At 43.5% G+C, this 21144-nt stretch overlaps 1 protein-coding gene across 1 annotated transcript in view; it reads left to right on the top strand.

The window, feature by feature from the left end:
- LOC8023373 overlaps nt 1-12008 on the top strand; it is a 119631-nt gene extending 107623 nt beyond the window's left edge. Inside the window, exons 8-10 of the mRNA XM_029984103.2 lie at nt 999-1134; nt 4841-4969; nt 11910-12008. Coding sequence (XP_029839963.2) covers nt 999-1134; nt 4841-4969; nt 11910-11942 — 298 coding nt within the window. The 3' untranslated portion in view covers nt 11943-12008. The remainder of the gene's footprint in view (nt 1-998; nt 1135-4840; nt 4970-11909) is intronic.
- The last annotated feature ends 9136 nt before the right edge of the window (nt 12009-21144 follow it).

Genomic DNA, 21144 nt, shown 5'->3' with positions numbered 1-21144 from the left:
TTCTTATTAGTCTTGATATTAATTGTCCTTCAAAGCCAAATATAGTTTTCTTCATATAACACCGTAGCGTCCAAGTGACCACTGAAATTGTTTTGATAAAACCGCTCCCGAGCATTTGGAAACTTTTCGTATGCTCGTTTGGATATGTTTCAAAGCTTTGTTTATTTTCATATCTTCTTGTTTTCTTAAAATTTTGAATTAGTATATTCTATCTTAATTTTAGGGGATGTTAAAATGGCATTCATGGCTTCCAATTTTTTTCTGAATATTTGAAATGTCTTAAAAAATGTATATTATTTTGAGGTTTTCGCATAAGCTTATCGTAGATACATCATAATCTGTTCATCTAAGAAAATATGATCAGATTGAGTTTTCTGTGTTACAACAAAATGCCCATATATACTTATGCATGATGTTTTGAAACTGTCTAGAAGTCTGGGAACTTTGATATACAAAACCATCCGCGTAAAAAGACTGGAAGGTGGTCAAAATATTAGAGTTTACAAATCCTCCTTTAAGACGAGTACTATCAATGTTTGTAGCGAAAAGTTCTGAAGACTTTGAAAGCGCACAGAGAGTGATCAAAATATATATTTTTAGTTTTCTTTCTATATTAAAAAATGTGATTGGATAAAACCCATGGAGAAGTTGCCTGAGAATGCCTTGCCGAACTTACTACAATTCCAGATTTTCTTCTGGTTTGACCAAGCATTGATGAATGTCGGCTAACCTCATGTAGATGCCGACAGGAAGCGCCTTGCTTTATTACTTTCAAAGAATTACCAGTTTTCCGACTTTCGTCTCATGACAACTGTCAGGGCGTGCCGTTTCACTGACACTGAAATTTCGTGATACGAAGTATGATATCACTGAACCAAATATGCCACCAACCAACCAACCATACAATGATATTGAGGCATATATTATGACGCTTCATAAACGTATTTTCTGATTGATAACCCATAGATATATTTATTTATTATTTATATGCTTTCCAGAGATACCGAGCAATGCTGGATGGACACACCAACCCCGATTATAGAGAGAACGAAAGAGTTACCGGTAGACTATTTTGGTCTAGAGGACTTCTGCAAGGCGAATCGTCCTATCTTTCCTTACGATACATATTGCCCAGTGAGTATACATTTTCACCAATTTTGTGACGCTTGATAGGTCTGTCGCACGTAAGCTAAAATGCGATAAAAATGATAGAGCGGATCGCTTGAATCGTTAAGCTGATATAACGAATCACTTGAATCTTTTATTAAAGATCACTTTAAACCGTGGCCAGCAATTTTTTTTTAATTTCTACCACATAATCTTGAGCTTAAAATCCAGGATATTTGCTTACCTTTTCTGTCTTGACAGGTTACTTTTTAGGTGATTTGCAGGTAGCCTGAGGATGGTATGAAGAGCATTTTAGTATTACGAAGCAATACACTCGTCCTCATTATGATCTGGTTTATTTCCCACTAATCATAATCATGATGAAAATGTGGATGATAACAAAGACGTATGACATCCCGAGCCACACACGCGTATTTTCATTAATTACTTTGTCAACCGGCCTTCATTTCAAATTCAAAATGTAAACGTGTTAGCCACCAATATGTAACAAAAAATCGTCTCTATTACCACATACTTTTAATTTTACAGGTAGAGGTCATTCGTTACTAGCAACCAGACTCAAGTATCATTAAAATAGAATATAAGTTAGAATTGGAAAAATTTTAAATCTTTTAAAATCTAACTTGTTAAATCTCACTGTCTTATGTTATTATAATGTATTTGGAAGGGTTTAAGGTCCTTGCAAATAAATTGTTTGGAAGGGTCTTGAATCTCCTTTCTCGTGCTACGCACAAAGTGAAAGTCTGCCGCAAATGTAGATACCGAGAAACTAATTCGCCCCAAAAAATTCAGCCGACTTTTTTATGTTTTGCTCAATCTCTCAAAAGCCCCGCCCTGCTTAGGCAAACAAGTGCCGACAGCCAATGTGCATGAAAAAGCACAAGTTTTGGGAAGAAGTAGCATGCTCAAGTTTGTTTTTCTGTTCTCGACCGCTATGTGCCCTCTGAAACGTGAACCGTCGCGCAGGTGGCTCTTCAATGAATATCGATGGGACTCTAGAAAGCACACAGACTGCCGCAGTTGGCTTTTCTTGAGTTTATACAAAAATGTGTATTCGGTTATTTCAGTGATGCGTGTAACACTCAACCAAATTAACATTGCATTGCAAGAAAAAAAAATTACAATGACCTTATTTTAGCTATATGGCAAAATAATGAAACACTCCTACTTACGAGGGTATTGATCGCGCGACATATTGGGCAAATAATAAGCACGGGAAAGCAAACACACAAATCATACGAACTCATAAGTTTGTTTATGTATTGCATTCTGGTACAACTGAAAAAATACTTAACTGGTGCCTTTTATTTAAAATGAAGAACTTTATCCTCAACATTACGAACGTCCCGTGGATTCGATAAGTATTTAATAGAAAGAAATTTCCTTGTGCTCCTAAAAATGCGTTATTTTAATGCATGCGCTCGACCAAAAATCGGCCAACGCTTTCTATGCAGCTACCCAGCACAATCTCGTGGAGCATTAATTATAACTCTAAACAAATATATTTAGAAAATATTGCACTGCTAAATTACTCAACATCATAAATATTGCTACGATTCTAAATTAACTAAGTTTAGAAAAAAATACATATACTGCGTTTTCTCACTTCCCTCTGATTTCGGTAGCAAGTTTAATAAAGTGTCTTACATCACGCAGAATCTAAATCACAATTGCACGAATGCTCAGGGAGAAGGAGTAGCGTGCAATAAAATGCGGAGCCTGGTGAACTGGTGAAGAACGTTGAAAGACAGTGAGGTTCAGCTCCTGCAACGAGAATTGTCTGTGGAATTCGCCGAGACTGTATTCATCAAAGTTATAGACTAAAAAGTTCATTGTTTTAGCTAGAATCTCTTGTTTTGGGGGTTTCTTTTCTTCCGAATTGGGACTGCTGTTTCAGGGTTAAGGGCTTTGCCCCCCTCCCTCCGCCGGCCGTGGTGATCCAGAGGACGACCTCACTTGTTCCAGGAGAAACAACGTATCAATAATCCCTCAGTACTTCAACCCATGTAAATTCTTATCCCATCAAACCCTTCAACCATCCAAACCCCTTCAGCATTAGAAATTCCTTCAGCCCATCAGCCCTTTAGACCTCTATTTTCTCTGACCCCCTCAGACCTTCAACCCCTGACAGGCCCAAATGTCTGTGAACCATGAACGAAAGATACAGTTTTAAACGTTATTGCATGATTAATTTAGATATTGAGTTTTACATGCATGTTGTAATTCAAAAAGGCCATAAGAACCAACATGTACTCAAACCCGGGCGCAAGCAGCAGTTTTCAAATCTGACAGACCAAATAGTGACAAGCGTGTTTTTTGACGATAAAATCTATATTTCGTTGTACTCACAATGCTGCTGTGTAAATTTATGAGGTGTGCTGTAGCGTAACTGATAAAACTCACCTTGTGCATCACACGCAGACAGGCACCCTCTCAGTAGCACGTTTAGCAAAAACCACAAACGCAAAACCAACGTTTGCGGCGTTGAGAAGTCGTTAGCACGGTCAAGGTGTCGTCTCCGGTGCCATCGCGATTTCAAGTCAGGAGGCTTTTCCACACGCTGGATGAACTTCTAAAGCCGAGCGGACAAAGATGCCCAACAAACAGTGCACTGAGACAAATCCTTGATCCACAAACTGGCCTTCTCCAAAATAAAGGTCCAATGCATGTTGCGGGTAGTCGACACCGAGTGTCCGTTCTTTGCGATTGCCCAACAATGGGGAAGCGTCTTCCCCGACGCATCTATCCTGAAGGGTCAAGTGGTTTCTCCCACAGAGCCTTTAAAACGTTTTTTGATTGGTTCCGTTCTCTAACAAGAAGATTGGTAGATATCCCACAGGCATCTAAGGAACTATTACGAGTCTCTTACACCCTTTAGGAATTCTTATGTGGTACGCCATGGCGCTTAGAAAACTTAAAAAAAACATACCTGATTTCTCAAATTTCATACTTTACGTCAAAAAATATTAAAAATTGGTAAGCCCCATATACCCTTTTATAGACTTATTACCGTCTCACGGTTGGGCGCCAGTTGACGAAGTGTCCGGGCAGCCTATGCCCACTTCTTCTATAGCTGTTTTTGTGTCGACGTCCCGCAACCCTATGGCAAGCCCTGCCGCAGAATGCGGCACCTGACGCGTGGTGACCCGCTGGGCGCCCACAAAGTTTATTTTCTTACGCATATGTTGCTGTCTTAGAGTTTAAATTTTCGGTTTGAGAATATAAATGGTAGTTTTTCAGGTCTTACGCTGAAGAAGCACGTATGTAGGATTTCCCTCCCTCCACTGAACATGCGCGTGATCTGAAGACTGGGAAATCGTCCCGATGCCGATGCTAGAGGGAAACAAATTCAATAATCTGGTCCCCAAAAAAATCTGCATCCTTGCGGGCTCTGTTTTGAGTCCACGCAAAATAAAGCTGTAACGAAATAAATCTATGCGTGAAACCTACGTTTTTCTCTCGATTTTGAGCGTAAGCTTAAGCTTAAACTCTATATTGAGTTTTTTGTTTTGTTTTTTTAGCGGTTTTGATTAAACAGGCTTGGTGGTTACTTTCTTGATCGACCGCTTTTCAGCGATCACACCGGACCCTATTTGTAACTCGACCCAACTATATTATTAATTGCAGGCTTTGACTGGCCTTACCTTGCATTGGGCATTTTAGAGGTCACTAATTTTTGAAACTATCTTTTTTTTTTTTTTTTTTTTTTAAGGCTAATCATACGAAGTGGCAATCTGCTCCGGTCTGCAAGCTTCCATGTTGCAAGAACGATACAACTTACAGAGGACCCTACCGTTCATCACCCGATGGCACGAATTGCACAGGTGGAGATGGCGAAAAGGTGAGGTAAAGCAGTTGAGACGCCCGTTCGATGCTTCAGATTATCCCCTATATTTTTAAATATTTTTCACGTTTTTTTTATATTCGCTTATAAACCTGTGAGGCCAAAATATTTTAGTGCGTGAAACTGTTTTGGTACTTTCCTGAGACCGTGGTTCGTTGTGACGAACCACGGTCTCAGTGACGTTCTACTGGTCCCCAGCGCTGGCAAATTTCTATATATTGTCATTGGTTTTGATTTCTCTATACTCCGTTTCACCCTACGTTGTACCGCAGCGAAGGCTAGAAGCGCGAGCTCATAGCGGCGGCACCTGCCCTTGGTGCACGAGAGCGTGTGTCGCCGAGGTGTGCCCTAGAGCAAGGAGCTCGCGCTTGTAGCCTTTCCTGCAGTACGACACAAGGTGAAACAGAGTATAGTTAGCGACATACGCGGCTAGTGAGAGCCGGTTGACAACAATAATATCGTCCCGTATTCGGCGCTTGCGTGACACCCCCCCCCCCCCCCCCCCCCCCTAACTTTAGCTCACACGAGGCAGGTAGCACGTAGAGTGTAGTGATGGAAGTGCACAAGTCGGCTCCTGCCGTCTCGTGCTTCTAACGCGCAAATATTACCGAGGTTCTCGGCGCAGAAAGCACGGTGGCAGAAAGACTGAAGTTCACTCCATGCATTGAGGTAACCGTTGAATTGCCAAACTGGCCATTGAGACTGATGTACGACGAGCATGCAATAGACGCCATAATTGATTGCACATTTCACAACGTATTTTCAGAAAGAGTTTGCAATTATAGGCTGAGAAGACCGGAAATCGTAATGGTGCGGAATGCACGATGAAAAACAACAACCGAAAAAAACTATCGAATCTTGGCGTCAGAATGTACTTAGCAGTCGTGCACACAGCTATGTTCGACAGTGAACACTCCCAATGCATAGCTTGCAAGTGTCACCGTTGGTGGCTACGGGCGGTTATTTTATACCTACAGCTTTTTCGAACTACCACTTATGCAGTGTGAAAAAAAACGCGGTGAACCGAATGCTCGGGGCACGTAAAATAGCGGCATGGCCGCAAAAAAACTTCACGCGCAAGCTATGTAGCAGAATGTACAGCCACTTTATGTAGCAGTTTTAGCTCCCAGTGTAGCCCTATGTTTTTCCCCGTGCTGCCTCTCTGCTGGATTCATTTCGCGCGTTACCATAGCAACGGGCTGGCCAGGCTCGATTTTCATGATACCCGAAAGGGGCGAATACGGACGTCGTTGGGAAATGTAGCGTTCGGATATCTCGAAGCGCCACCGGCGTACATATTGTTTGTTTCTCTTGCTTCTCGAATAGCGCGAAGCACGACAAACGGTGGATGAGGCGCTCATAACTTTAAATATGATCATGCCGCTATGCCAACCCCGCTTTTTTCCGTATCGTTAACTCACTTTTTACGACATTTAACACGTTTAATTGACACAGCTATGTTCGACAGTGAACACTCCCAATGCATAGCTTGCAAGAAGTCACCGTTGGTGGCTACGGGCGGTTATTTTATACCTACAGGTTTTTTTGAACTACCACTTATGCAGTGTGAAAAAATCGCGGTGAACCGAATGCTCGGGGCACGTAAAATAGTGGCATGGCCGCAAAAAACGTCACGTGCAAGCTATGTAGCAGAATGTACAGCCACTTTATGTAGCAGTTTTATCTCCCAGTGTAGCCCTATGTTTTTCCCCGTGCTGCCTCTCTGCTGGATTCATTTCGCGCGTTACCATAGCAACGGGCTGGCCAGGCTCGATTTCCATGACAACCGAAAGGGGCGAATACGGCCGTCGTTGGGAAATGTAGCGTTCGGATATCTCGAAGCGCCGCCGGCGTACATATTGTTTGTTTCTCTTGCTTCTCGAATAGCGCGAAGCACGACAAACGGTGGATGAGGCGCTCATAACTTTAAATATGATCATGCAGCTATGCCAACCCCGTTTTTTCCGTGTCGTTAACTCACTTTTTACGACATTTACCACGCTTAATGAACAAATAAAGAGATGATATGAGCCATACTAATAAAGAGGTTGCAAGAAGCCGCCAGAAGCTCGGATACCATGGTAACCTCCAGGCCAGACATGAAGATTGCAATTGACAATTTTGACGCTGTCCATCTGGGTCGTTTTGCGTCCTGTTTCTACCCTGGTAGCAAAGGCTGCCTTATACCGTGGATAAGGTGTATTCCTGTAAAGAATATACCGATCCTACAAGCCCTTTTGTATACGACGAAGCTGCCCCATCGCATCCAAGGTAACTTTAGTATTTCTTCACAAGTGGCACTTTACTACCGCCTGCCTACCACAAACTAAAGTTATGGCGGCACGCATGCACCGAACATTTGGTGAGACCGGTCTATTGATCTGTTTCGTTTCCTGTCATTCTCAGTCACATGTGTTCCCTATCTGGTATGTGGGACGAAAAATAATGAAACATTTCAACCAGTAATAGGCGAGAAAATATAGTGGAGATAAAACAAGAATGTGTGATAATCACGCATTTTTTGTGAACACCTTCCACCGGCGTAGAAATATCAAAACGGTGCTTGAACTCACAACAAAAGTGACGGAATTTAAAATGGCTGCGCCCTTGTAAAAGTGGCGTCTATGACTTTCAAAAACGTACTCATGAGCTAAAGAGCGTGCCCTAGTGTAGAGACCAACGTGCTGTTTACAAAGAAGCACACACGAAGCGTGTATGTGCTGCACGTAAATGTGCGCGCGGGTATGGTTGCTGCAGAGCAACCGAACCTGCGCGCCCATTAACGCTTCACCACGACCCATGATGCAAGGCCGGCCCCTTTTTTCCCTTTCTCCAGAAATCAATTTCGTTATTCTTCGCCAGCTCGCTTGCACCTTTGCATTATTTGGATTATCAGTATAACCTTAAAATACAAAATCATTATCCGTTGTTGGTGTTAGATTCGTGACAGCTGTTCAAACCCGTTTACTTTACTGACGTCGAACTCCTGGTTAGCTCAATTAGTAAAGCGCTGTACGAGAAATGGAGAGGTCACTGGTTCCAAGACCAGACAATTTTTTTCAGTCGCGCACCGGCCACATAGCTGTGTTCGAAGATTTCTGTTTGTCGTTTGTCCCCGCGGTATTCCTTCTCCAGGGATTATTTTTGTATTCTTCTCCAGCTCGCTTTCACCATTGTATGAATTGGATTATCATCATAGCTTTAAAATGCAGGCCGTGAACCCTTGTTGGTGTTACCGCTTATTCTCACTGGAAGCGGATCCTCGTTCGCAAAGCGGTTGCGAACACGGTTGTATAAAGATCCAGTACAATTGCACGCGCACTTGATGTCATCGAGTGCGCGTGCAATTGTACTGTATCTTTATACAACCGCGTTCGCAGCCGCTTTGCGAAAGCGAATCCGCTTCCAGTGTGAACGAGCGGTTAGACCGGTGGCAGCTGTTAAAACCCGTTTCCTCTGCTGGCGTCTTACTCCTGGGCAGCTCATTTGGTATTAAGCACCACTGGAATTGGAGAGGTTGCTGGCTCGATACCAAGACCAGGGCGATTTTTAATCTCAAAACTTTTACTGTACCATGGAGCAAACAATCGTTATCATCTCTTAAAGCCAGGTCAAACAGCACCTGAATTCCCCTGCCTCAAGGAGCGAAGCCTGTAGTACGTAGCACCGAATTGGTGCATAACCTTCCTTTGGCTGGCGCGCGGCATAGTTCCAAGGAACGCCACCCCACAGTGAAGTCTTCTAAGTTGCGCAGCGGCCCGGCCACCGGTAAGAGGGAGGAGGAGGCCGGGCTCTGCAGAGCGGCCTTGGCGGCCGGCGTCAGAGCCCGCCAGGGCAGCCTCCGCAGAGGGCGCTTGGCCGGGCTAAGCGCGGCGCGCAGCTTGTAGGAATAGGCTACGTATACGAATGCTTTCGCATTATCACACGGAGGCAGTGTTTTTTTGTTTTTTTTTAAGTTGCGCACCATTCACATAGCTCTGTTTGGAGGTTTGTGTTCTTCCTTTAGCCCCCTTGTTCTTCGTCATCAGGGTTTATTTTCGTTATGCCCGTTTTTAAGACTTCTGGGACGGCTTACCACCAACTGCGGACCAATGCAGTCGTTCGTTAGCGAAACAGTGAAATGAGTGGATCTGCATGCGATAGCACCTTGCTTCTAAACGTTTCAGCCCGTAAATTTTGTATGTCCTTTATGAACTTGAAGAATTTTGCACTGGTAAAAACACATCACGCCTGTCTGATATGAAGAAAAAAAAGAATAAAAGCCGTTTACAGCTCCTTGTAACGCCGGATTAAAGTGCAGCTCTTGAAAAGAAGGTTGGAAGGGTACTGAAAGATAGAATGGAAGGGTACTGAGGGATAGGTGACTCCCTGAGGTCACGTGAACTCAGGGGGGGACACGTGACATCAGGGGCGATCATGTGACCTCAGGGGGTCAGCTGACATCAGGTGGTCACGTGACCTCAGGGGTAACCTTCATGACCCTTGTGAGGGTAACTCTCGTGAGCCCCGAGAAGGTAACCCTCGTGACCCTCGTGAGGGTAACCCACGTGACGGTAACTCCAGTAATCCTTGTGGGGGTAATGCTCGTGACCCCCGTGAGGGTAACCCTTGTGAGGGTAACCCTAGTAACCCTTGTGAGGGCAACCTTCGTGAGGGTAGCTCTTATAACCCTCGTGACTCTCGTAGGAGTAACCTTCGTGAAGGTAACCCCTTTTGTGGGTAACTAACCCTCGTAACTCGTGAGGTTTACGTGGGTGACTAGCGTTACTCTCACGAGGGTTACGGGGGTAACCCTCGTGATGCTCGTGAGGGTAACCCTCGTAAGAGTAACCCTCGTAACCCTCGTGAGAGTAACCCTCGTAACCCTCGTGAGAGTAACCCTGGTAACCCTCTTAATCCTCGTGTGAGTGACCCTCGTAACCCTCGTGAGGTTTATGACGGTTACGAGGGTTAATCTCACGAGGGTTACGAAGGTTACCAGAGTTACTCTCATGAGGGTTACGAGGGTAACCCTGGCACACACACAGACGCGTACAATCACAACATAGAAAACTACACATGAGCGCTAGAGATTATTTCTAGTATGAATTATTTACTTTCATATTTTAGTGCAAGCATGTGCGGGTTGCTACAGACTTCAGAAATAAAACATCGAAACTGACGAGAAACCGGGTGAAGCAAGACACAGGCGCAGTGCTGACACAAGAATTGTTTATTGATATAAACAAAACAATATATGATTGCGGAGTCAAGAACAAAAAAAAATTAAAGATCAGACTAAAAAAACAACTTTAAGAAACGCCCACAAACAGCCTTACACACCGCCCTCGCACAAACGAAGACAGTCGTAAAGAAAGGCAATCAATCCATTTGCTTGACAAGACAATCGAAGGACTGCTGACACAGGCAGCGCCTATCCTTGGTATTTCTAAGGCCTCAAAAATTTAATAGGTCAGCCGGTCCCGGCGACATGTTTTCAGCTCACACGTGAAATTCTTCAGGTCTAAGATATAGCAAGATTAGGCGCAGTTTGCGCCAGCAGTCATTCGATTGCCTCGTCAGGCCAAGAGTATTATATTCTTGATTACTTACTTGCTTGTCTTGTGGGAACTTTATGTAAGAGAAAATGTATTGGATATTAAGCTCTCTATTCTTAGGGTGATTTTTACCTTCAAGAGTGTGCTTGACAGCTCAAGCATAAATTGCGGACTAACGATCAATAAAATTAGTTTTGACTCAGCGCCAGTGTCTCTCTTTTTCTTCATCCTATCTCTCGTCTTTCGCTGTGTTTTAATTCGTGCGTATTTGACGCCGCTAAAACTAGAAAATAGAAGTCCTTCGAACCAAACCTAAATACAAATATTAAAGACGAATCACTAAACTCATGCTGCCAACCAACCGTAATATTGTAGAAAATATATGTCACAAAGAGAAACGAAAGTGGGACTAATATTTGAGCTGTGTTGGTTGGAACAATTTTATTACATATTATATAAATAGCAATATGACAGAGTTAACTAATCCACTATATGTACACGTTACCAGAACAAAAAGTAATTTAATACCATTACCCGTTACGCGGTCATAAAGTAACAAAATACGTTACTCGTTTCTGATCCTCAAGAAGAACAAGTTACTTCACCTCAAATGTAACGAGCTACCTTTCTCGTTACTTTGGCGATCGAATACACAACTGCGTTTGTTTTATAATTTATTGTCTTCTTTAATGTTGTCGTTGCACTCAAGCAGCAGCTGCCTCTCCAAGTTTTCATCAGTTATGTTTCCCCGATTGCTTGAGAATACATCCCCGGCGACGCTAAACAGTCGCTCCACTGAACCGCTCCAAGGACCTGCGCTGCTGTGCTTTTGGAAGAGCTAGTAAATAAGGAAATGCCCCCTTTTTTGTTTTCTTTGACTCTAAAGTTTGAAATTGACAGTGGGTTCCGTGACGTCCAGTAATGGTAACCTCCGGGTTTACATTCGGTCTGTACACAATTCTAGAAATTTCAACGAACGAGGCTTATTGTGTTCGCTGGGTGAAGGACATTTCCATTTGTAGAGATCAACTGACATGTTCACCGATAATATGTGTCTACTGCCATACCGTTTAGCTGCCTCTCAGGTTGACCATCTGTCTACCGACACAAGAGAAGCATGCTCAGGTTAGAATTAAAACGAGGCTGTTTAAAAGGGTTGAAAACGTGACTTCTCAAGAGTAACGAAATAACCGTTAATGGGTAGTTCACCTTGAAAGTAATTAAATACGTTACTCGTTTTTTTTTTCTAAACAAGGTAACTCAATTCTTTACTCGTTAGAGAAAAACGTAAGTAGCCTGAGGTGACTCGTTTCTAGTAACGCCTTACGCGCATGTCTGATTATGCCTCATTCTAAGGCCTTTGTGATAGAAATTGACTACTTATTTTTATATTTTTTCAGGTGTGCCTATCTGCAATATGCGTCACGCTATAAATCGACCTGTTTCAAGTTAAAAAGATAATGGAACTCATCACGAATAATAAAGGTGTCAATGTGGTTGTTCTGTTTCCAACTGATTTGTTTGTTTTTTTTTCTTTTCCCATATGACTAAATTTGTTCTTCAGATGCTAAAGGATGACTTTAATTTCAACTCTCAAGTAATTGGGTAAAAAAGATTAAAATCGTTTGAATATACCTAAAATTAAGATACGTACTTGAGCTAAAGCTGCGTGATTGAGAAATGTTCATGACAAGAAAGGAAATATTAAATAATAAATAAGACATACGCCTTGCCCATCTGGAAGACATACGTTTAAACCTTAGTTTTCGCCATTTCGCATCCGCCGCCATTATCATCCTCTCATAACAGGAGGCGGCATTTCCACAATTGGCTTTATCGCAAGTCATAGCGCCGTTGGAGACTCAAAGACACGCAAACACATTCATACTGAGAAAAATTGCACTGCCACGATGCACTTCCTGTACTATTTCGAATCACAGCATCCAACGTGTCAAAACATCCATCGAGTCAAAACATTCATTCGTGGATGTTCTCTCTCGATGGATTAATTGATGCGTTGGACGTTGTGACTCGTATGAATATTCTGATTCTATGGACGTTTTGACTTTATGCACGTTTATAAAGGGATGTATGTTTTGACACGATAGATGTTGCGACACGATGAGTGTTTTGACTCAGATTGGTGTTTTGACACGACGGGTGTTTTGACTGCTATAATGTCACGTACTGAAAGTTTTGATTCGTTGAATATTTTATATTTTTGTGCAGAAAACTGTCCGTTGTGTTTAACGATTTCCTAAAGCATGGTAAGCAAGGACTCACTACATGAGTTCCCTGACGAACCTGGAACGATTTTGAAGAAAGAAACGTTAATTTTATTATGAACGTTTCCAATGTATGAAACATTATGAGTTATATTGTTTCTGATTGTTTCTGTGTCGAGTACACCGGTTAATGACCCTTCGTACTCTGTCACTATTGTATCTGATCGGAGCATATACAAACTGCTTACTGCATGTGGTCTTGGTGCTGCGGTTAATGTTGAATTTGGGATGGACACACATCCGAATTGGGAATGACTTCGTACGGGGTGAGCGCGGCAGACGCGCGGAGACAATTTACTAATATGCTGCTGTGAGACTTTATTTTCAACTTCATGCTTGCATATGATAAGTTTTAGACGAAATACTCGATAGAAGTATTTAAGTTAAGTTATTGAATACCTGCTTTATAAAGCATTATATATACTACTCAAGACACTTTAGGTGTAAAGTATCTTGAGTGGAGAACAAGCACCTAGTTATGTAATTCAATTACTTTTAAAGATACTTCCCCATTGCGTAATTTGTGTCAACGTCTGTGACTAACATAATTATACAGTTGCGCAAATCTGGTTTAGCAGAATGGTTTATTAGCACGCAGCAGCACAAAACGAAAAAAAAACACAAAAAAAACATGGTAGTTCTATTTTATGCAGTCCAACTATAAGAAGCAGGATATCAATGATAAACATTACAAAAAATTCTGGGAAGGTCAAGTTTGGGGGTTTTACGTGCCAAACCAACGACGGGCATCTGGCACGCCCCAACGGAGGACTGAGGAAAAATTTAGACCACCTGGGGATCTTTTGACGTGCAATCGAAAGCTCGGTTACACGGCGTCTTCTCCGTAATAAGCCTCAGTCAGATTGCGGGCCCCTCGGCCGGGATTCGAACCCGCCACATGGGAATCCGTAGGCCGACGCTCTCGACTCGGAGCCACCGAAGTGTCATTAAAATTTCTGGGAAAAAAGGAAGTCGCTTCAGCTATAGTAACATCATTCAATATCACAACGTCCTGCGGCGCATCGTTTAACTACAATCTACATTCCCTATGCGAGGAGTTTACTATAAACGAACTTGGGATAGGTACATGAGTGAATGGATAACAGAGAGAGCCTGCATTATACTCACTACACTGGTCGCACTTTCTTCAATTAGGTGGCGTTCAGAAAGGCACTCAACTTTGGTGGACGCATTGTTAACATCTTGAGAGGTCATCCTGCTCGTAATTCGTTTCCTGTCCTGTTGTCTGCTTATCAATGTTCGCTCAATGACAGAGTTTGCAAGAGCAATAGGCGCCGGACTACGACAAAAGTAAAAAAACCGAAGATATCCTCGACGTTGTTTCGCAGCAATGTCAAATATACAAGAAGCAAAAAAAACGGTATTTTTTTCATGCTTACGTTTTATTTTCTTATATTTGTTCTCCTGTTGACACCGAACCCGGGTGGCACGTCAGAGGAGAGCCCAACTTGGGCAAAGGTCTGGCAAGCATAAGGGCCCAACTTTGGCGCAGTTAGGTTTTTGCACCATGGCACTCATCAGTGCCAAAGTACGGTGCCTAACCATAGTCTTAGTTGGGCGATCCTAGGGCATGCCAAAGTTTGGCTCTTTTCTGGAACGCCAGAGGAGTGCCAAAGTTGGTGCCATACTTGAGCCATAACTGCCATAGTTAGTCCTAATCGGGTAATTCGGATCATGCCACGGTTTGGCGTTTCTCTGGTCCGACAGAGGAGCTCCAAAGATGGTGCCAAACTTCAGCCATAACTGCCAGAGCAACGCCGAGTTTGGGTATTTCGGACACGCCAAAGTTTGGCGTTCCTCTGGTACGCCACAGGAGTACCGAAGTGTGCCATACTTGAACCATAACTACCAAAGCAACGCCTAATTTCGGTATTTCGGCCACGCCGAGTTTCGCTTTTCTCTGGTGCGCCACAGTTCTGCCAAAGTAAGTGCCAGACTTGAGCATAACTGCCGCAGAAAATCTTAATTTGGCGATTCGGGGCATGCCGAAGTTTGGCTCTTCTCTGGCTCCCCACTGAAATGCCAAATAATTGCCAAAAGGGGCAAAGAAAGCCGAGATGCTGCCCAAGTTTTGAATATGTTTGGTGGGTTACAGAAGTGCTCTTTCACGCGTCCCAGAAGAGAATTAAATTTAATAAGCGTTGGAAACACGATGGTAAGATGTCATCATCTCTGTTCCCAAGGCTCACGGCAATACTTAGAAGTATCGTGCCAGTGCCGGCCGAAAGTCGGTTCCAATATCGCCCAAATGTCCAGTTTTGCACCACCGTTTGATATCCGGCAGGTATTGCCGTACAACTGTCTTGCCCCGGCCTAGCGTTCGCGCAATATTGTGCGAATACTCTACGATGCGTCTGCTCCGTATTGGCCGAACATCGTGCAAGTATGCGTAAGTTGCATATCATTTGTTGCATATCCAATCACATATACGGAAAAACAATTTTTTTTTCTATCGTTCTCAGAAGTTGATTAAACCACTATCATTACACACACTGTATTCTCCACATATTTACAAAGGTCACACTTCTCAGTAAAACGAGAAGCAAACTATAAAAAAAATGAAAGCCGTTTACAACTCCCTGTAACACCGAATTGGAGCGCAGCTCTTGAGGAGGAGGAGGGAAGGGTACTGAGGGTCACGTGTTCTCGGGGCGGGGGGGGGTCATGTGACCCCCCAGAAAAATTTTTCCGCTAGGTTTAGCGGGGAATTTTTTCCGCTATACCTAGAGGGGAAATTTTTCCGCTAGATTTAGCGGGGAATTTTTCCGCTAGATTTAGGGGGAAATATTTCCGCTAGATTTAGCGGGGAAATTTTTCCGCTAGATTTAGCGGGGAAATTTTACCGCTAGATTTAGCGGGGAATTTTTCCCGCTAGATTTAGCGGGAAAATGTTTCCGCTACATTTAGTGGGAAATGTTTTCCGCTAGATTTAGCGGAGAAATTTTTCCGCTAGATTTAGCGGGGAAAATTTTCCGCTAGGTTTAGCAAAGGATTTTTCCCGCTAGATTTAGCGGGGAAATTTTTCCGCTACATTTAGCTGGGAATTTTTTCCGCTAAATCTAGCGGGAAAATTTTTCCGCTAGATTTAGCGGGGAAATTTTTCCGCTAGATTTAGCGGGAAATTTTTCAGCTAGATTTAGCGGGAAAAATTTTCCGCTAGTTTAGCGGGGAATTTTTCCGCTAAATCTAGCGAGGAAAATTTCCCGCTAGGTTTAGCGGGGAAATTTTTCCGCTAGATTTCGCGGGGAATTTTTTTCCGCTAAATCTAGCGGGGAAATTTTTCCGCTAGATTTAGCGGGGAAATTTTTCCGTTAGGTTTAGCGGAGAATTTTTTCCGCTAAATCTAGCGTGGAAATTTTTTCGCTAGATTTAGCGGGGAAATTTTTCCGCTAGATTTAGCGGGGAATATTTTTCGCTATATTTAGTGGGGAAGTTTTTCCGCTAGATTTAGCGGAGAAATTTTTCCGCTAGATTTAGCGGGGAAATTTACCCACAATGCACCGCGCGGTTACGCCGACGCCGCTCAAGCCGGAAACGGGCCCCTAAGAGCTGCGCTCTAAAAAGAATTAACACTGTTCTCATGCCAAGTAAAACTCATCACACAAAAAACCGCAAAGATTGAGAGGAAAGCAGGATTACTATCAGAAGCGTGCTTTCAGTGCACTTACTAGTGAAAGAGCGATATCATGTAATCCTTGATAGATGCATAATCCAACTCAGGCGCCCCACAAACACTTTCGAGAAAGAAGGTTGCGCACATTCAACTGACGCCTCGTCGTCGGCGAAGAGCTGTTTTTGTCGAAACGTGTCCAGCAAACAGATCACAAGAATTCCACGAACTCCGGTAAAAAAAATGGCGACGAAAAAACACGCTGCGTCTGCAACGCACGAAAGCAACAGAACATTGAACTCTGGGGAAAAAAGGCGCCTTTGGGAAGGCGATGGGGAAACCTTAATTCTACGAACTTTGGGGTGAAATATGATTCACAATGGGCACAAGAGCAATGTTTTCACGATCTCAATTTGAGTCGCCGTAGCTTATCGGAGCTAGAAACAGGATTTGATTGGTCGAAACCATATTCACGCTTGCTCGTACCACGCCGACGCCACTTCGTACCAGAAAACTCGGAAAATGGCGGAATGTTAAACATGCATTTCAGATAATGAGTACAAAATACTATGCAATATAATTAAAATACAGTATAAAAAACTCTGTATCAAAAGTATTTACAGTATTCTAGAATAATTCTGATAGTATTTCATATGAAGTATCTTGAGTACAATATTTGAGATAGGTATACGTCTGATGCGATCTATTGCGACGAGACTTAAGAAGCGGAACTTTTTTCTAAGGTATTTCTATACAAGGAATATTAGGAATCTAATAAAAACCAACGTGCTGAATATCATGAAAATTAAAATGCTCATACTTTTCTTCGTACATTAAGCGCACAATGATCTACAAATCAAGACCAGAAGTCTTGCCGAAAGCCTCGAAAAATATCACTCCGCCAGTCAATCTCTAATTTTTGCGTGACGTAACTTAGCAAACTTCAATTAATAGGACAGCGTGCGCCTCGCAAGAAAACTTTGCAACGCTTCCTTTTAACGGCAATTTTGCTTTTATTTCGGTATTTAACTTTAGTTAATTTCAATCCTGGCGACTGTCCGACGCTATGTTGATGCTCGTGCAGGCGAATCCGTGTGTCTGTGAACTTGCCAGAGTTGCGTTCATGTGAGCGCTGGGCGTGCTGGTACGGATGGAGCAACGCGGCAAGTTATCTCGTACCCATCTGGCAGTGGCGTAATATTTTTAGGTTACGTGCTGTAAGAAGGCAGTTTCAGCAGCTCTGCCTTTATATATTCCTACCTTAGTTTCGATATTCCACTGCCGCAGGTTCTGACATGTGTCAAAACTAACTAGTATAAAGTTCTGTAGTAAACTCTGACAACTGATCTAGCCTGTAATAAGGACGAGTGGAAAATCACCCATTAAGAAATGTCAGCAAAAAATACATAAATTGCCGGCTAATTTTAGTTACTTGACACTTTCATGTGCGACTTTTTTGTAGGCAACATGGTGAACTTTTTTCTAATCTCTATTGTATGAATGTGTTTTAAAAAGAGCTCTCTGCCAAGCTTAGCTTTTCGCGGCAATGCGGCAATGCAAATAACAGGGTTGGAAATATGCTTCCCATGTCCCAGAAGTATCTGAAAAAATAAAAAGGCGACGCATTTTATTTTTGAAGAGAAAAACCGCAGAAGCTGAAAATCTCTTGGTTTGAAACTCGATGTACTCTTCTTTCTCGAAGCCATCTAGACACGAAAAAATGTGTTTCTTTCAAGAACTGAAGCTCAAAGGCTGCGTGGGAAAGATTTGCCTTATAGGCCAGGGCGACAATACTTCACGCTTTGAAAAATACCAATAAAATGCTGGCGGTTCACGTGCATTAAAAATATTCAGATTCATTCGATTGCTCAGAGCGCCTCATTTGTAAGCTATAAGGTTACTTAGCCTTGAAACCTCTGATTATCAGCAGATACAAGAAGCCAGCCTCACAAGCAGTAAAAGGTCTGCGAACGCTGTGGGCGGGAATATTTGAGAAAAGTACAGCTTAGCTTCGCCACGGATGAAAAGGTGGTGCTCTAAGCTCACGGCTCATAATTATGACGTTATGTACCGACCTGAAAAAAAAATTGCTGCGTTGAGCAGACTGCCGTTCCCGCAACCTAAGACGAGCCACACCAGCCCAGAGATGTGCTCTTGCTGGAAATGGTGTGTACTACGCAGTCCAGACTTAAGAGGTCAGAATCCTCAAGTAGGATGAAATTCACACATGCAAGAGCAAGAATGCTGAATCGGTGACAAAACGAGGGTGTTTAGCACAGGGATGAAGTGTGGTCATATCAGAGACGCTATCGCCTGAAGCTCTAGTACTGGTGCACTGAGGACGCGTTGAGTCGTAGCCATGAAAGCCATCGCCAGACGTTACGTGTGGTGGCCAGGCTTTGGCAAAGACATTGAAGCATTAGTGGGGGGGTGAACTAAATGCAAAACCAACCAGAAAACTGCTGAAAGCGCCGACGTGAAATTTCGAACGGCCATCAACTACCTGGGATGCATTTCAAATTGATTTTGCTGGGTCCCTGGAAAGGAAAGTATTTCTTGTCGTCGTCGACGCGTATACCAAGTGGCTGGATGGGCGAGTAATAAACATCGTGGCGTAAAACGGAATAATCAAGGATTTGCGGAACTTGTTCATCAAGTTTGGAGTGCCAGGGAAGATTTGTGTCGACAACGGAGCTGCTATTATTTCCGAAGAAATCAAAACTGCCTATAGCTTGAGCAGCACAATCTCAGTCACTAGCTCCCCCTACCATCCCGCAACCAACAGCAGGTTGAGCGGATGGTGCAAGAGCTCAAGCAAGCGGTAACAAAAAAGGAGAGGCAGGATATTTCATGCGTGTAGACTCAGTTTGTATTCAAACAACCTACAACAGCGCATATTGCAAACGGAAAAACACCGGCGTGCTGGATGTATGGCAGAGAGCTCCCCTTAGATCGGCTGAAGTCATCGCGTCTTAAACAGGACGCACAAGAAAATAACTCGCCGCGCACTATTGAAGAAAAACGCGCCTGGATTAGAAAGCTCCCAAACGATCGAAGTGGCTACCAGGCGCTGTAGTACTCCGTGCGGGCTCACGATCCTGGGTCGTAGATTGCAAGCAAGGTCGAGTCAGACAAAACTTACAGCACATTCGACGCCGTTCTCTGAGCTCAGGACCCGAGGAGGAACTGCAACTACCAAGTTGGAATATCTGCCTAGAAGTCCTTGTCAAGGAATCGGACGTGAGTACTTCAGCCTAAACGCCAATTGGACAACCAGACGATGACGACGCCCAACCTGTACGACCATCACCTCCACTGGGGGCTGCCTCAATCTTTCCTTCGCGAGAAAGCTCCCGCGTCCGTCGACCACCTGACTGCTATCACTCTAAAAAAAAAGGTGTCATGGGGTAGACCCATAGGGCGTGTAAAAGCTTGTCACATATACTACACCCTTTGGGGGAATACACGTGCACCCCAAATATGAGAGTACGTGTTCACCCGTTGGTGTGGTGCACATGTACACCTTTTTCTACAGAAATTTCACTTGAACGGAACACAGGTGCACCCCATTCAATGGTGTACGGCTACACCCCTTCCACACCCAATAAAATGAAAGGGAACACAGATGCACCCCATTCGATGGTGTAGCATTGCACCGCTTCATACACCCGCCTCACTCAAAGGGAACTCAGATGCACCCCGCTCAATAGTGTACCATTACTCCCCTTTCTACACCTGCTGTTCTTAAAGGGAACACAGTAGCTCCCCGTTCAATAGTGTACTGTTACACCTCTTTCTACACTCACTGAATTCAGAGAGAACACAGATTCACTCGATTCAAAGGTGTATGGTCACGCCACTTTATGCACCCGTTTCATAACTTTATAAACCTACTTAAGACATCAAGTAAAACAGTAAAAAATGTATGCGCCCCGGTGATTGCAAAAAGGTAGGTAAGCGGACACACGGTATTGTTTTCAAACCTCATAGGAGTTTATTAGACAGCCTATTCTGTAAACAAGTACAAATTTGCAAGCAATGCGTGATATCTGCAGACGTACAAAGAAGCTGTTACACAACTTAAATATTTACTAAGAAAACAAAAGCCTGGGGTGAGTCCTAGGTAGTGTCCATTCTGTCAGCAGCCGGTAGAATTATTTCCACAAAATTCCACCGGCAGTCGCCAGTAATTCATCGAACAACGTTTTATCGACAGCTCAGATTAGCTTTTCTAAATTAGCTTTTCTCCTTTCTTTTCTTGTATTGAGCCGCCCCAGAATGTATCCGCGAAGTGACGTGTGCGGGTGGGACAGGTGGGTTAACATTTTTGTAATGAGCCGCCGCAGACTGTCGCCACGAAGCGGCGCGAGCGGGTGGGCTGGGTCGGTGAGCACGCGCCTCAGAGATACACGCGCGACAAAATGTCCCTACTGCGTGCATTTTACGTAACGAGTGACGATGAAACGTTAGTGTCGATGAAACGTGTCTACAAAACGTGTATCGACATAAACGTGTTTTTACAAAACGCCAGGAGAAAAAGAAAGTCAGTATTCCACCTGCAGTTGTCACATGATTGTAGACAGCTTGTGGCAGGCGACTGTCGATAGAATTTCGGAGAAATTATTCTCCCGGCTGCTAGAAAATAGACACTGCCTAACTCTAGAGGTAATCCGGAACGGAACGGTCAATTGTTGCAAAAGAGGAGGTTGCAGTGCACTT

Source organism: Ixodes scapularis, unplaced genomic scaffold (genome assembly GCF_016920785.2).
Source record: "Ixodes scapularis isolate PalLabHiFi unplaced genomic scaffold, ASM1692078v2 PGA_scaffold4__175_contigs__length_147842914, whole genome shotgun sequence".
Classification (NCBI taxonomy): Eukaryota; Metazoa; Arthropoda; class Arachnida; order Ixodida; family Ixodidae; genus Ixodes; species Ixodes scapularis.
The sequence above is the reverse complement of the archived record's forward strand: the minus strand, read 5'-3'. Positions and strand labels throughout refer to the sequence as shown.